At 40.0% G+C, this 14,716-nt stretch overlaps 1 protein-coding gene across 4 annotated transcripts in view; it reads left to right on the top strand.

The window, feature by feature from the left end:
• FAM110B (family with sequence similarity 110 member B) overlaps positions 1-14,489 on the top strand; it is a 125,027-nt gene extending 110,538 nt beyond the window's left edge. For all 4 annotated transcript variants that reach the window (XM_060243747.1, XM_060243745.1, XM_060243744.1 and 1 more), the window contains exon 2: positions 11,342-14,489. In XM_060243747.1, the coding sequence (XP_060099730.1) occupies positions 11,692-12,804 (1,113 nt within the window). In that variant the 5' untranslated portion in view covers positions 11,342-11,691 and the 3' untranslated portion in view covers positions 12,805-14,489. The remainder of the gene's footprint in view (positions 1-11,341) is intronic.
• Positions 14,490-14,716: the final 227 nt, after the last annotated feature.

Below are 14,716 nucleotides of genomic sequence, written 5' to 3'. Positions count from 1 at the left end.
CTTTCATCAGATTTTTATATTTCATTGGGCTGGTCCTAATTATAGATTGTGTCCTTGTGTTCAGAGAGCCAGTAACCACAGCGTTGCTTCAGCAGTGGTCTGCAGCCTAAAAGGTAAGTAGCCGGCTCAAGGTTGACTCAGCCTTCCACCCTTCCGAGGTCGGTAAAATGAGTACCCAGGTCTGCAGCCTACCAAGGGCTAAAATAATCTGGCAGGCAGAAGTATGTCATGGACCCTGCCTCCCTGGACATTTGATTCCCATATTGTTTGAACTCTGTTCCTGTGACATGAGCTGTCATAAGCTGTCTTTTTTTTTTTTTTTGGTGAGGAAGTGAAATGACCAGAGCTAAGAGAGTTTCTGGGAAGGAGTTGCCTGCTTCTGATTACATCAGGAATGAAGTAAAGGATGGGCAGTTATTATCATTTTTGTGATTATCTGTGGAACGTTTTGGCAGAGAAGTTGTCACAGTGATTGCTTACTAAGCTAATCAAGGGAGATGCTCTGTTTTCCACAAGGTCCCACAACTCCTTTATTAATGTAGACTTGTCTGTAAGCAGGGCCAGGGCAGAAACAAGGCATCAAGAGTACTGGCCATATCAGCAGTTGTTGTATTTTAGGGATGTTGTTGTTATTATTATTATTATTACAAGTATTTAGCTCTGGTTAAATATTACAGGTTAACATAATATATGATTGTATTCATTAGCCATCTTGAGGCTTGGAGTGAGCAAAAAAGTGGGATATAAATATAATAATGAATTAAAATATCATGGTATTGTCAGATTTATGTAGGATGAAAAAAAATGCACATGACTGAGGCAGCAGCAACGTTTCCTCCTGTTAGAATGAATTGTAGTTTAACTGAAATTTGTTGTGTGTTAAAATAATTTGAAGCACCAACCTTTTAACAATAAACTGGATGCAAGTATTCTGCTGTAATAAAATATTTCAGGAGTCCTGCTTTCTTCCTTCCATTTGTCTTTCCTTCTCCCACCCTTCTATGCAGGTATAAACATATCCCTTGCTGAAGGACTGTGTGTGGATTTGGTTTGAGGTTAGGAAGCTGTGTTTGATAAATGCCTAGTTGCTGTTCAGTGGTTTATGTTTACATTCAGTCATTGGTTTATGCACATTGCCTTGAATCATGAAGGCGGGGGGGGGGACTTTTTCATGTTAAACTCCTTGATCTGAAAACCATGCCAAGCTCTCTATGCTCAGGAAAGCAGTTTGTTGAGACCAAATTGAAAAACAAAGATGACCTATTTGTGCTACTATGTATGGAACTTGATCAATTCAAAGACTTAAAAAGTGATTTGGCTTTCACTGCTCTCCTTTATTGCTGAATACTGACTGTGGTTTAAAAGCTGTTTGGTTAGAAACATAAGCATTTAACAATTATAATTTTCTTTGGAGACAGCATGAGTATACCATAGATTTTTATGAGACTTCATATGTTCTTTGATTTTCTTCAAAATGCATCTCCCCAATATTTTTTCTTACCTTGTAAATTAAGGGGGGGGAGGGGGCGGGAAATCCCAAATCATGAAATATCCTCAGTTCAAATGTAGCGCTTTCGCTGATGAGTCAGTGGCTAAAACGTATTCAAAAACTTGATTAGGATAGCCCTGCTTGAGATTTGCTATTGTTTTTCACTGCTTTTCAGTACTGATTCCAGTACTATTGGGATTCTGTCAAGAGCATACACATAGGAGGGACTGTAATCTTTGTGTCTAGCTTTCAACAGAACTGTAAAAGTCTTGTTTCATTTATACCATTTTAATTTGATGTTGAATCCTTAACATGGAATGCATTAATGCTAATATTTCAAGCATGGGTAAGATTAAAAAAGGACTGGGATCCTATGGCATTCTTCTCGCATTTCTCTCCAGCCACTGTGGTGCTTTTCCTCTGCTGCACTGACCACTTTCATTGTGGCTTGCACAGAAGTGCTAGTGGGTGAGGAATCGAGCACTGCAGTGGAAGAAAGCCTCATCAGTAGTTGGAGAGAAGTGTGAGGGAGAAGATTGGGTCCAAGCTGTATAATTTTGATTGTTGGTGGTTACTTCACTTTACCGAAATGGTAGGCACCCATGTTTAGGTTGTTCAGTTGCCATTATGGAAAGGAAGCTAGTGGTGTTGACAGGCACTGTGTCTAATAGAAAAATGGTTGATCCCTGTGCCAATCACACTGTCTCAGACAAGATGGCAGACTTTTCAGGGACCCCCTTGGTATGCAAAGAAGAGAGAGACTTCTGAAAATTAACCAAAAGAAAATAAAAAAAACTCCTGTAAAAATAGCACCATGGGGCCAAATATGCCCCAGGGTATAGAATATTAAGAAAAAACAAGAATCAATTTTTAAAAAGGGAGAAAATACCATTCTTAAACATCTGAGAGCTTACTGAATCCCAGAGAAGGGGATTTCTAAATTATTCTATCTCCTAGTATGAAGCAGTTTTTTTTTTGGAGATGAGGGGGAGAGGTTAGTCCAGAAAGCTTCAACGTAGTTTCCTTGGGCATCATGGTGCCTGCCAGCACCTTTACTCTCACCCAACCAAGTCTTTTTAGAAAATGGACAGGACTCGATAGGGCTTTTGCCTGGCAGAACTTTTGATTGGCTTTACAGATTTTTTAAAAGGCACTTTGGCAGCACAGCATAAAGATCTCTGCTGCATTACTGAAAGTCAGATGTATGAATGCAAGAAAATACTTTAAAGCAATATATTATTTTTTAAAAGGCATCCTGTTAAACAGAACTTCTGTCTGAACTGTTAGAGACTCTGTTTAGTCCTTAGTCTACTTGTCAATTTCATGATCCTTCTAAAACTTAACAATGCTGCAGCATTACCAAAAATTAAATGAGATCCATTATGAGAGGAACACTGAAGAAAACCAAATATTCTTAAATATTCAGTGTTCAAACTGTTCCTTTTCTCTTTGCTTGCCTTGATTTTTGGCTTCTTAGTTACTTGTCATTCATAACCTTTAATATCTGGGAGATGCACACCTGTTTTGTCTGGTATTCTTTTCTGAATCCTCATATGCTTCACTGCATTGTAGCACTAAAAGGTACCACTGTGGATATGATGGATTTTGGATCGAAATGTTCTAAATTTCCATTCTTTTTAGCCTGAAGAGATACAGTTCTCTAGCTTAGCATTATCATCTGCTTTCAGACTCTTTGCAGACAGTGACTTGTTTGCAGAATTTCAAGAGCTCTTATGCGGATGCCACATATTCAGCTTGCAAAAATCTAGGCATAGAAGAACAGGGGAAAACACAGCTGGAGGTTGGCTTGCTGCCCAGAAACCAGTTTTAACCTTTTCAAAGGCAAGTGTATATGTGTGAGTGTATGTATGTTTAAGCCATGCAGTCTGTTGGGGAGGATGCCCAATGTTTTCTCCTTGAAAGCTAAATGACTATTTTTGGATTTCATCCTAATTGAATAAAATATGCACATTGGGCCACTTTATCCTACATTGGCTTACTGTAAAACTATGTGGAAATAATTGGGGCTGGGGTGTCCTGTACCTTTTATTCCCAAAGGGGTCTTGCTTCATTATTTGAAAGATGTGGTAAACTTCTCTAACTGGGAATTAGTGATGAATTGTTAAAATCTGTATTGCCTCATCTTGGAGGGCGAAATCCTTCTTTGATAGAGTGGTTTTAGAATGTTTGGTCTGATGTTTTTTATCTAAATTGAGGTGCTATGAACTTGGATCTCCCAGAGGCTAGTCTGAAACTAACCACTACATCACACTAGCTTTCAAGGGTTGGCTCCTGTTGAACAGTAGCAAGCATAGACTTCCCCCCTTAGCACTGCTCTCTGTGGCTTGTCCAGAACAGCTCCAGGTGAGCATGGTCTCTCCCCCTCCAGTGAGCCACAGAAAGCCCAAGGCTCCATGCTGGGCTTAGAGAGGGGGGTACATGGGATTCCCCCGGTGAGTCTCATAGGCCCCCACTTTTCTATATACTAATAGCCACATATGGCTGCCTTCTGTAGATAGCTAAATCCACAGAGCAGGGCCACATTGAAGCTAAAGAAAATTTTCTGCACATTTGGGGCACTTTCCAAGTTTGGTAAAAAAAAAACCCAACAACCTGAAAATAAAATAGAAACAATTCACAGGGGGATTTAAATCCCCCCAAAATTAAAGTAGCATTCTCTGTGCAAGCACAGAGAACACACTTACCTCGGTGGTTGCTGTTCCAGGTCTGGCAGCAGCAAAGGATCACGCCATCAACTGCTAGCAGTGATGGCAGAGGACGCCAGGTGCTGCTCTGGGCCCAGCCATAGCGATGGAGCACCATGGCTGCTGCTCTGGGGCCAGCCACAGCAGACCATGCTGGCTCACTCTCTTACCAGCTGCAGAGCATGCCAGCTGCTGCTCCAGCATGCTCATTGCCATAGCGGGACCCAGAGCAGCAGCTGGCAGTGTTTAGAAGGAGTCAGCGGGGGGTGGGGTCTGCAGATTCACACTTGTTAAATATATTTAGAATTTAGTAAAGCAATGTTGTTTTCTAGTTGTATTTATTATTCTGTATGGCCAGCAATGGTGAACTACATCTGAACGTCTGCTGCCTTGAAAATCCCCAGAGTCACCATAAGTCAGCTGTGACTTGATGGCAAATTTTTAAAAACCTTTTTCTGTGTTTATAATAAAAATTTTAAAGAAATCACTGGGACTTCTGAGTAAACAAATTATAAATATAATGAACTCACAATTACCAATTAAATTAAAAATTAGCATGCTGCAAATCTAAATAAATATATTTGATAAGAAACTACATATAAGATGCACCAGTTAACAATAAAGAATGCAAATATGGAAGATACATTACATAGTAACAGAAAATGACTAAGAATGAATTGTTCGTGAGTTGTATTTGCATAAGGGAGAAGCTAGGTCAGAATTGCAGTATTCAACGTTTTTGAAATGTGATAGCATCTCTAGTCTCAAGAGGTTATTCTGCACATCCACCCACAAATATTTACAGTATTCACCAGTTTCTTATAATCAGAGGAGACTTTTTATTCACCTCAAAATGCTTGGGACTCTAGAATATGGTACAGCTGTTTGCTTGCTTTTTCCTTGTCCAAATTCTGAGACTTTTCTTTATCAAGCTTAAACTAAGCACAGAAACTGAATAATGAAGCCTCAAAGGTAGTAAGATAGATTTCCAGTACACATTTGGTGTGTAGATGGCTTTAGGTTTTTATTTGTTCTGGTTGTTTTGGTTGGTAATATAGAATTAGATTGCACCAAGAGTATTGTCCTCAGTCATCGATTTTGTCCAGAGTGCTTTGAGAACTTTAGTAGGGTAGTCTCCAGAGAAGCAGCAAATGATAATTGGAACACTGATTTAAAGGGAAACTCAAGTGTTTTGAATGAAGCTCAAAAGTTCTGAAGAAGTACAAGAATGAGGAAAATGGGAAGGCAATAAATAGTTGTCTTTACTGTGCTGTAGTTACTGAAGAGAAGCCTGGTTTTAAGAAGCAATCAGAAGGTTAGAAAACGTAAACTTATAAGTTTTTTATGAACCACTGCTGAAGAAACAAGATGACATTTAGCATAATATTCTGATCTTCTGGTTAAATAACATTAGTGCTATAAGTATGTGAAGTTTAATTTGTGAGCATTATGTCTCAATCTTTTGTAGTGTTGCATCATTCTTATTTCCTGGTTTATCAATTTAAGGAGGGGCTTTTGGTTGCTGCTGGAGAGATGGTGTGTTGAACAGATGGTATATACACAGACGTTGGCTTTGCACCGTATACGTCTAGCTTTTGTGTTCTTTTTTTCTTTGCTTACACAGTGTATCGGATTTAAATACTCGCAATGCTTCTTTTTCTCCCTTCCAAGAATACTAGAATACTAAACATGAGCAATATCATTTCAGACTAACATCATTCCTTATGCTTACCCAACTCCAAGAGGAGCTCCAACACTTTGAAAAATTCTAATTGTCAGCATTTATTTGAATTGTTTAATTTGCCTAGAAAATTTAGACTGTAATACTAAGCTTTGAAAATTTTGACTACAATTTTGAGTGAAGATTAATAGGTACTGGTCCCTTTCATGAATTGAATGACAGCTGCACCTTGTTACAGTATATAGTTTTTCTAGATTACCAGGAGAGGCTTTACCAATAATCAGAAAAATGAGACCTTTGGTCAGCTAACTAGTGGGATTGTTGCCTCATTTTTCAAGTACTGGAACTCCTACTGGAGTCAGGTAAGCATATGGAACAATGATATTCTGAAATTAGATTGGTGGTTATTAGTATTCTACTTTGTGATTTTATGTTACTGATCTTGGTGCTGGGCAGAAAAGCATCATGCAAAAAGGAAGAGACTATAGAGGTTTTTAGGGAAGGAAAAGAAGAAATAGTAGGGGATGGAAAAAATGGGACTCCAACACAAGTCCTTGTGGGTCTCCCACTTGTACCCTCTATTTGCAAACAAATATGTTCCAGTACATATTATGAGAGCATCAAAACAGTCCTTCCTACAAATAAAGTCAGGGTCTCCCAGGTTATGCAAAAGAGTGTTATAAAAAGACCACCCCAATTGTCTCAAGGATTGGTCATACTCACAGTCCCTGAAATGTTGAGAAAACATAGGGGAACAAAGTTAGATGGGTTCAATTAAGCTCTTGACCATCACAGTATATGAGAAAAGGAGATTCATAAAGAATTTTTACATAGTCAAATAGCACTTAATAAGAACATAAGAGAAGCCATGTTGGATCAGGTCAATGGCTCATCCAGTCCAACATTCTGTCATACAGTGGCAAAAAAAAAAAAGTCCCATCAGGAGGTCCACCAGTAGGGCCAGGACACTAGAAGCCCTCCTATTTCCACTTTGGACAGGGCTTGGGAGCTGCGGCTGGGTAGCTAAAACAGAATCAGCTGAGGTTAAACCCAGTGGACACAGAGGTCTTGTATTTGAGCCATGGGGGAGAGAGGGGATCGGAATTCAGGCTCTTAACGAGACATCATTGTTGTTGACACCAGGGGTGAAGAGTCTGGGGGCAGTCTTAGATGCCTCACTTTCCATGGAAGCCCAGGTCACCACAGCAGCTAGATCAGATTTTTACCATCTTCAGCTGGTTCCTTATCTCTTCTCCTGAGACTTGGCTACAGTTATCCATGCAACAGTTGCTTCCAGGCTGGATTGCTGTAACATGCTGTACATGGGGCTGCCCTTGAGCCTGTTCCAGAAACTGCAGCTAATGCAAAATGCAGTGGCATGCCTGCTGACTGTGACATCTATGCAGTGCTGCACCAATTGCATCAGATCCAGTTAAGGTTATGGCATTGAACTTCTAATATGTGCCCCAAAGAGCTTTGCACTCTGCTGAACTACACCTGCTGCTAGTTCCTGGCCCGGAAGATGTCCATTTAGCCAGGACATTTTCCATCCTGGCTCCAGCCTGGTGGAACTTGCTCCCACTCAAGATCAGGGCCCTTAAGTATATAGTGCAATTCCACAGGACCTGTAAGACAGAGCTGTTCTGCCAGGCCTTTGGTGAGGCAGCAGACACTTGAAGACCTTGGCCTCCCCTGCCCACATTGCCCAAGTGAACTGTCCTCAAGAACCATCCTGGCATCTCTTGAATGGGCTCTGCTGTTAGTTTGTTATGCCCTGTGCCAGTGGAAGACTTTGATGCATGCCAGAGATGGTAGTGTGCTGTGTTGTTTTTTAAAATGTTAGTACGTTGTTAATTATATTTATTGTTTATTGCTGTGACCTTCCTTGAGCCCACTTGTGGCGACGGCAGGATATAACTCCAAAGATAAAAATCATTGTCAGCTCTGCACTAGAAAGGTGGTCAGCAACTACTTCCTCACCCTGTCCCCTGCCATCTCAGGACTGGCGGGGGGGGGGGGGGGCAGTGATAATTCCTTTGTCCCCTTCCCTGCTTGCCTCTAACATTGTTGCCTCAACAGGTTACCCCAGGGAGTAAGCTTCACCTCAGCAGCAGGGACTTTTAGGGGTTTCTGTTCATCCTCCTCCATCCATCTGAAGTGTCATAGCCTCAGGCTGGCAGGTCCTGCACCTCCTCCTCTAAGGGTTCCAGTTTTGCTACGGGGAGAGCATCAACACCTCAGTAGTTGTGAGAGCTGCTGGATTCTGTGCTTCCTTCCTCACCCCTCTCCAGTTTCACTGCCTCAGCAATTTGGGGCAATAGAAAGCAATGGTTTCTGCTCCTTCTCCCCACCCTCATCCTCCTTGCACGCCACAACTCCTAAAGAACAGTTGTGTGCATTTGAACAGACAACTGTTCTCTGGTTGTTTTTTTACTTTTTGGGATTCTTCTGCAAACCTGGGTCTGCTCCCCCCTCCCCCCCGGTTTGTAGAAGAATCTTTCCCTCTCCCTGATCCCAGTCTTTAGATTTAAGTATCTGCAGGTGGAACTGTGTTGTGAATTAGATATATTGATGGTTATGACATGTCCTCATTTTTGTCCATTCTGGAGCCCCCAAAAGAAAGAGTATTACCTTAGATGTCTGAGAAACACAAAATGTGTACAGCTGTAAAGTTTAACAAACCATACTCTACTAGAATCTTGTGTTCTGCAGCACTAGATGCTTTTTACATTTGATTGGATATTAGTACAGTTTTTTCATAACAATTTGTAGCCCTACTGTTTCCTCGTTATCATAATAATGCCTATTAAAGAGCTCATTCTGCATTCTTAAACTCACTAAATGATGTTTAGCTGTGACTTTATTGCATTGTTTATTTCTGCAGTTACTAACTGAAGTAAAAAGCTTTCTCAATATGTGATATACATTATAAAGAACATTTACGGAGTGGGATACTAATAAGTACATTATTCCAAGAGAGATCTTAAGAATGCATAATATATGTGAATTACTGGCATCAATTTTATTGTAAGGAATGATAAATATTTTAATATTTTAATGTAATACAATCTCCTTAAAAGAGAAAGCAGCTTATAATGCAACATACAGCATTTGCCAGGTGCATTCAATAAAATGCTATCAAAATTACATTTTTAAATGCACATGATAGTAAAATACTCAGATGATTAAAAGTGAAGATAAGATCTTCACTCTCTACAAATAATTAGTGTCCTTTAGTTTCAGTAAGTGCTTGGGGGAACTTACACTCTTGAGTTTTGCATCATGGCAATAAAATAGTTCAGTGAGCTCTTTAATAAAAACATTTTAAAGATACTTTGCTAATAATGAGCCCTATGAAATAGATACTTTTTCTGTAAAGATTCCTGTTCAGTTCCCCAGGCTGAAGTCATTTGACTTGAAGACCAGGTCCTATAAGTGCTGACATAGAGCCCCTCCATGGAATGGATGTACTACTCATTTCAGTAGAGGTGTACTTATAGCACATGTCCATTGCACAGAGTAGCCAGTCTGCTTTAAAATGAGGTTCTGGAAATGGTCCCACTCTAGTGGCTCTTTGTGCTGGTACGTTTAAAGCCCTGTATGGCCTGATAACAATATACATTTGGGACCTCCTTCTCCCATAGGAACCTACTCATTCAGTTATCTTCAAAGGCCCTGCTTTGGTTGCTCCCACCATCACTAGATGATTATGGACCCCAGAAAGGGCTTTATTTATTTATTTGTTTGTTTATTTTGATTTGATTTATATCCCGCCCTCCCCACCAAAGCAGGCTCAGGGCGGCTCATGATGGAATTCCTGGGCTACATCTGATTTGGTCCTCAAAAATACGGAAGAAGTAGTGAGTTAATTTGTCTATAAAAGAGAAGTTAGTGTGTATGTTGACATGTTAGAATATATTAGCAGTGCTCATCTAATCACCTGTTTTTATATGCAGTCAACATTGTGTTCCCATTTGATTTCACTGGGATATTTTAGAAGGTCTAAGACTCTAAATAATACAATCATAAGACAAATGAGATCTGTTTGCCAATATATCACATAAGAAGACCCCATAGTGGATCAGACTAGTGGTCCATCTAGTCCATCATACAGTTTGGTGTAGTGGTTAAGAGCATGGACTCTTATCTGGGAGAATCGGGCTTGATTCCCCACTCCCCCACTTTGGTTTCATTGGATGCCCTTGAGTTCTAGTATTTTGGGAGAAGGAGAAAAATGTCTGTGTCAACTCTTTTCACCCTATGGATAATTATAGAAACTTTTATAATGTCCCAGACTCTTCAGCCTTTCATTTAAGGGTAAACTCCATTATTTAGTTGGTTAGGCTAAAATTATGTACAACTTCTATGCATTCAAGATTCAGTTGGCCCTTTTCAGTGGTATTACTGGGTCATCTGGACCTTTGTTTCAGATCGATTATGTTCCTGTGCTCTCCAGTCAGTGGATTCTCATGTACATATTCTCCTGCAATGTCCTTTTGTGTTCCAGTGTAGGCTAAAATAGATTATGCCATGCTTTGATAAATGGACTGTGCTTCTCCAGCAACATTAGAGCAAAAGGTCCAATTCCTCTTAGAGGATTCTGATTTCCAACATGCTTATTATGTTGTTCGATTTCTAGAGGCTGCAGAGAAATGACCAAGGGAGGTGTTTTTAAATGTTTTATTTACATTTTTTAAGGAAAATGGAGGAGGCAGAAAATGGATACAGAAAAAACAACTGTTTGCAAGGCTGCATAATATGTGTTCAGAATTAATATGTGTGAACTTGCACATATTCTGACCTTATAGTTATCAGAAATATTTTTAGCCCAGGGACAGGAAAATGTATTTCTGTTTTTGACTCTGCAGAAAGAACATTCAATATAAAGTATGTAAAAAGAGCAATTAGCCAGAACACCAACCTACAGTTTGTGCGCGTGCATGTACCCACACTGTGTGTAAGGCATGAGAGTGGGCTTATTTTATTTATTTTAAATTATATTTATTCTGTCTTTCCCAGCTAAGCTCAAGAATAAAAGATACATTTTCATCACAGCCTCTTGCCTTGTTTCCAGTCAAAAGTCAGAAATGCAGCCATGACCCAACTGAGGAAGGCCCAAATCATATGAGAAGCAGAGAATATGAATAACCATATAAGCCTCAGGGTATGCTACTATAATTCAGAATAAATGTTAACCCTTTTGTAATGAAAAATCAATAGCATAATTATAAAATGAATAAATATCACTTGTATAGACATGCAAATGGAGAACATTAATCCCACTTTTCTTACCATCTTAATAAGGTATAAATCATTAGGAAAAGGTATGAAAGACTGTTTTGGCTATTATAGCCCACAGCTTGTAGCCCAGCCAACAAATGAAAGAATGTGCAGACAGATCTCTGTTTCTATAGCTGTGATATCATGCCCAGTTACTGACATGTGGTTGGTTATTTTGTGTTTCAGATCACTGCTTGTAGTTGAGCACAAAGGAACTGCAGAGACTTCCACATCCTTCAGTGAGAAGAAAGAAGCCAGCAGAGCAGGATTAATGCCGACTTGTTTCTGGTGGCCTTTTTGTACAAAGGCTGCCTTGGAGGGGAATAAAGAAGGAAAGAAACACCGTGATATTTAATGAGCTGTGAAATGAAGCACTGTTTCTGCTGCTGCTGCCACCACTGCTTCCACTGCTCCTAACCCTCACATTACAAGATTCATCTGCTCTTCATTGTGCTTAATATACATGTTTCTGTACCGTGCATTTAGAAAATTCCAGAAAGGAGTTCAAAACGGCTGCCGGGGAAAGGCCACCAAACATGCCTACAGAAACACTACAGACAGGTAGCATGGTCAAACCTGTCGGCCCTGCCATCACATTCACTTCTGCTGTCCCTCTTCGCATTTTAAACAAAGGACCTGACTATTTCCGTAGGCAGGCAGAGCCTAATCCAAAAAGACTCAGTGCGGTAGAGAGGCTGGAAGCTGACAAGGCAAAATACGTCAAGAGCCAAGAGGTCATCAATGCCAAACAAGAGCCTGTGAAGCCAGCAGTGCTTGCCAAGCCACCAGTATGTCCTGCAGCTAAGCGAGCCTTGGGCAGCCCTACCTTGAAAGTGTTCAACAATAACATAAAGACTGAGAGTGGAGTCCAGAGAGAGAATCTAAAGCTAGAGATTTTGAAAAACATAATCAACAGCTCAGAGGGCTCCAGTTCAGGCTCAGGTCACAAACATAGTTCACGAAATTGGCCTCCCCACAGATCCGATTCAGGAGACTTAAACCGACACTCATTTGCTGAGTCTTTAAAAGTATTCCCAACTCAAGGCCATAGCAGTCCTCAAGAAAGCAACTCAAGCGTGAGCAGAAGACTACTGGAACAGTCGCCAGAGTCATTCTTGCACGTTTCCCATAGCTCATCAGACATTAGAAAAGTATCTAGTGGTAAACCCTTAAAAGCAATACCATGTAGTAGTTCAGCTCCTCCTCTGCCTCCCAAACCCAAAATTGCTGCCATTGCTACTTTGAAATCACCAGAAATGGACATGGTAGAGCCCAGCTGTGGAGTCAGCAGAAGACCTTCTCTGCAGCGCTCAAAATCAGACTTAAGTGACAGATACTTCCGTGTTGATGCAGATGTTGAAAGATTCTTTAACTACTGTGGACTGGATCCTGAAGAGCTTGAAAATCTTGGGATGGAGAATTTTGCAAGGGCTAACTCTGATATTATCTCTCTCAATTTTCGCAGTGCAAGTATGATCAGTTCAGACTGTGAACAGTCTCAGGACAGCAACAGTGACCTTAGGAATGATGACAGTGCCAATGACCGCGTGCCATATGGCATTTCTGCAATTGAAAGAAATGCCAGAATCATCAAGTGGTTATACAGCATCAAGCAAGCTAGAGAGTCACAGAAAGTGTCCCATGTATAAGTGGATGCACAGGGGAACAAGCAAAGACTGTATCTTTGTGAATAGTCAGTTGTGAAGAGTTGTGAAGTCTACTTGAAGTCTTAATACACTTCTCAGATCTCTTTTTTGTGTTGCTTGTTGTGCAATGTTTTCAAGTTGCATGCCTGTCAACATGTGAACTGACCTGGCTTCCACTTGAACAATAATTAGCTACAGAGCCTGGCTGAGCATACACACATTATCTGCCAAAAGTTTAAGACCAGAATCCAAATAGGGCTTTGTTTATAAACAAATATGTTTACATTAAATGGCTGAATGGCTTATTTTCAGTATGTCTGTAGTTCTTTGTGGATTTTTTTAAATATATCACAATGTTTGTGTCTTAATCACATGTATAGTTAACAGACACAGGTATCTTTTCAGCTAAAATTGAAATCAATTTTGGAGGCAAAAAAGAGAAACATTGCCAAAATAAGAAAGATTGGGTTGGTCCAATGTTCTGTTAATGGAATTGAAATTTCCCATTTCTCCTCTTCTGCTTCAGCCCACTGAGCTCCCTGAAATGGTATTTGTGGGGCAAAGGGGACCCTCAGGAACACTGTGGGGAGTGAAGTGGGAGGATCTGCAGAGTAAGCAGAAATCAATTAATATTGCCTTCCTCTGCTGCTGGTGGGAAGTGCCTTATACCAGCAGAATATGGCCTTTGGCTTAAACCATTAGTCTAAAACATTACCTACAACCGCCAGAAAATGATTGATGCAATTTTTGAAGCAAGTTGTTCAACTTGTTTTAAAGGGTTCAATTAGAATCTTTTAAATAATCCTTTTTAGATTAAAGTTTTCTGTGGGGGGAAAGCCCTTTGCTCCTGCCCATTAATTTTTTCTCTAAAAAGGACTCAAAAAGTGTATAAGCTACTCTTGCAGGTGATTGATGAATAAAGGACTTAAATGGTCCAACCAATCCAGACTTTATTAGAAAGAGGCCCAAAAAGCAACCAATCAAAAGATGCGTTGGTTTTGAAAGAAAGATTCCTTGTCTTAAACTTTTGACAGGAATGGTTAGATGCTGTTCACTGATCTTGAATGCCTTTTAAACTAGACAAAGCACATCATGATTACAAGCTCCTGCTGCTGACTACATTTTTGTAGACCTGTTTGAGCAGTTCATGAACTGAAAATGGAAGTACACAGCCATATCAGTATAAGAGCCTCTTACCCGGACGTGAAACACACTCAATATAGCTGAACTATATCTGAGAAATTGTGATAATGTTGTCTTAAATATGTTATATCTTAAGGCTGTGGAAGTTTGTTACAACTCTAGGAAACTGTAGAAACATGACAGTATGTAGCTCTTTTCTTTTCTTTTTTTGCCCCTTCTCTTTCTGCCCCCTTCCTATGGTGTTTAGTGCTGCACGTCAATCTGTTACACATTTTTTGACAATCTTGTGTCTTCCCAATGGTTTGACTGTCATGTCAAAGTGACAGTTGTGGTGCGTAGCGGAGAAGTTGAAAGTGCAGTGGTTTGCTTCATTATTATTATATTCATGCTTTGAAGTACTTTGCAGCACTATCTAATACTTCATCAGCTAATAGGAAACTTTTTATTGTGTAAATGCTGTAAGACTTTGTACATATTTCAGTTCTTATGAGATCTTTAAAAAAGAGAGAGAGTGTTATGCTAATAAATAGCTCTTGGTACAGCTACTGGCTGTGTGTTTCTGCTCTTGTACTCTTTTTGCCCTTCATTGTAAAAGTGGGCACAGAAGGATTATAGAATCCAGTTAATCTGAGTGCAAGTCTTCATTATAAACTTAAAGAAACACAGACATTCACACATCACAGGTGCCCATAAAATTGTATTTCTTTCAGACAACATTAATGGAGTGGTCCTGATCAAAGGAATTAAACCCTATTTACAAATCTTGGCCTTC

Source organism: Heteronotia binoei, chromosome 7 (genome assembly GCF_032191835.1).
Source record: "Heteronotia binoei isolate CCM8104 ecotype False Entrance Well chromosome 7, APGP_CSIRO_Hbin_v1, whole genome shotgun sequence".
In the NCBI taxonomy this organism is placed as follows: domain Eukaryota; kingdom Metazoa; phylum Chordata; class Lepidosauria; order Squamata; family Gekkonidae; genus Heteronotia; species Heteronotia binoei.
The sequence above is the reverse complement of the archived record's forward strand: the minus strand, read 5'-3'. Positions and strand labels throughout refer to the sequence as shown.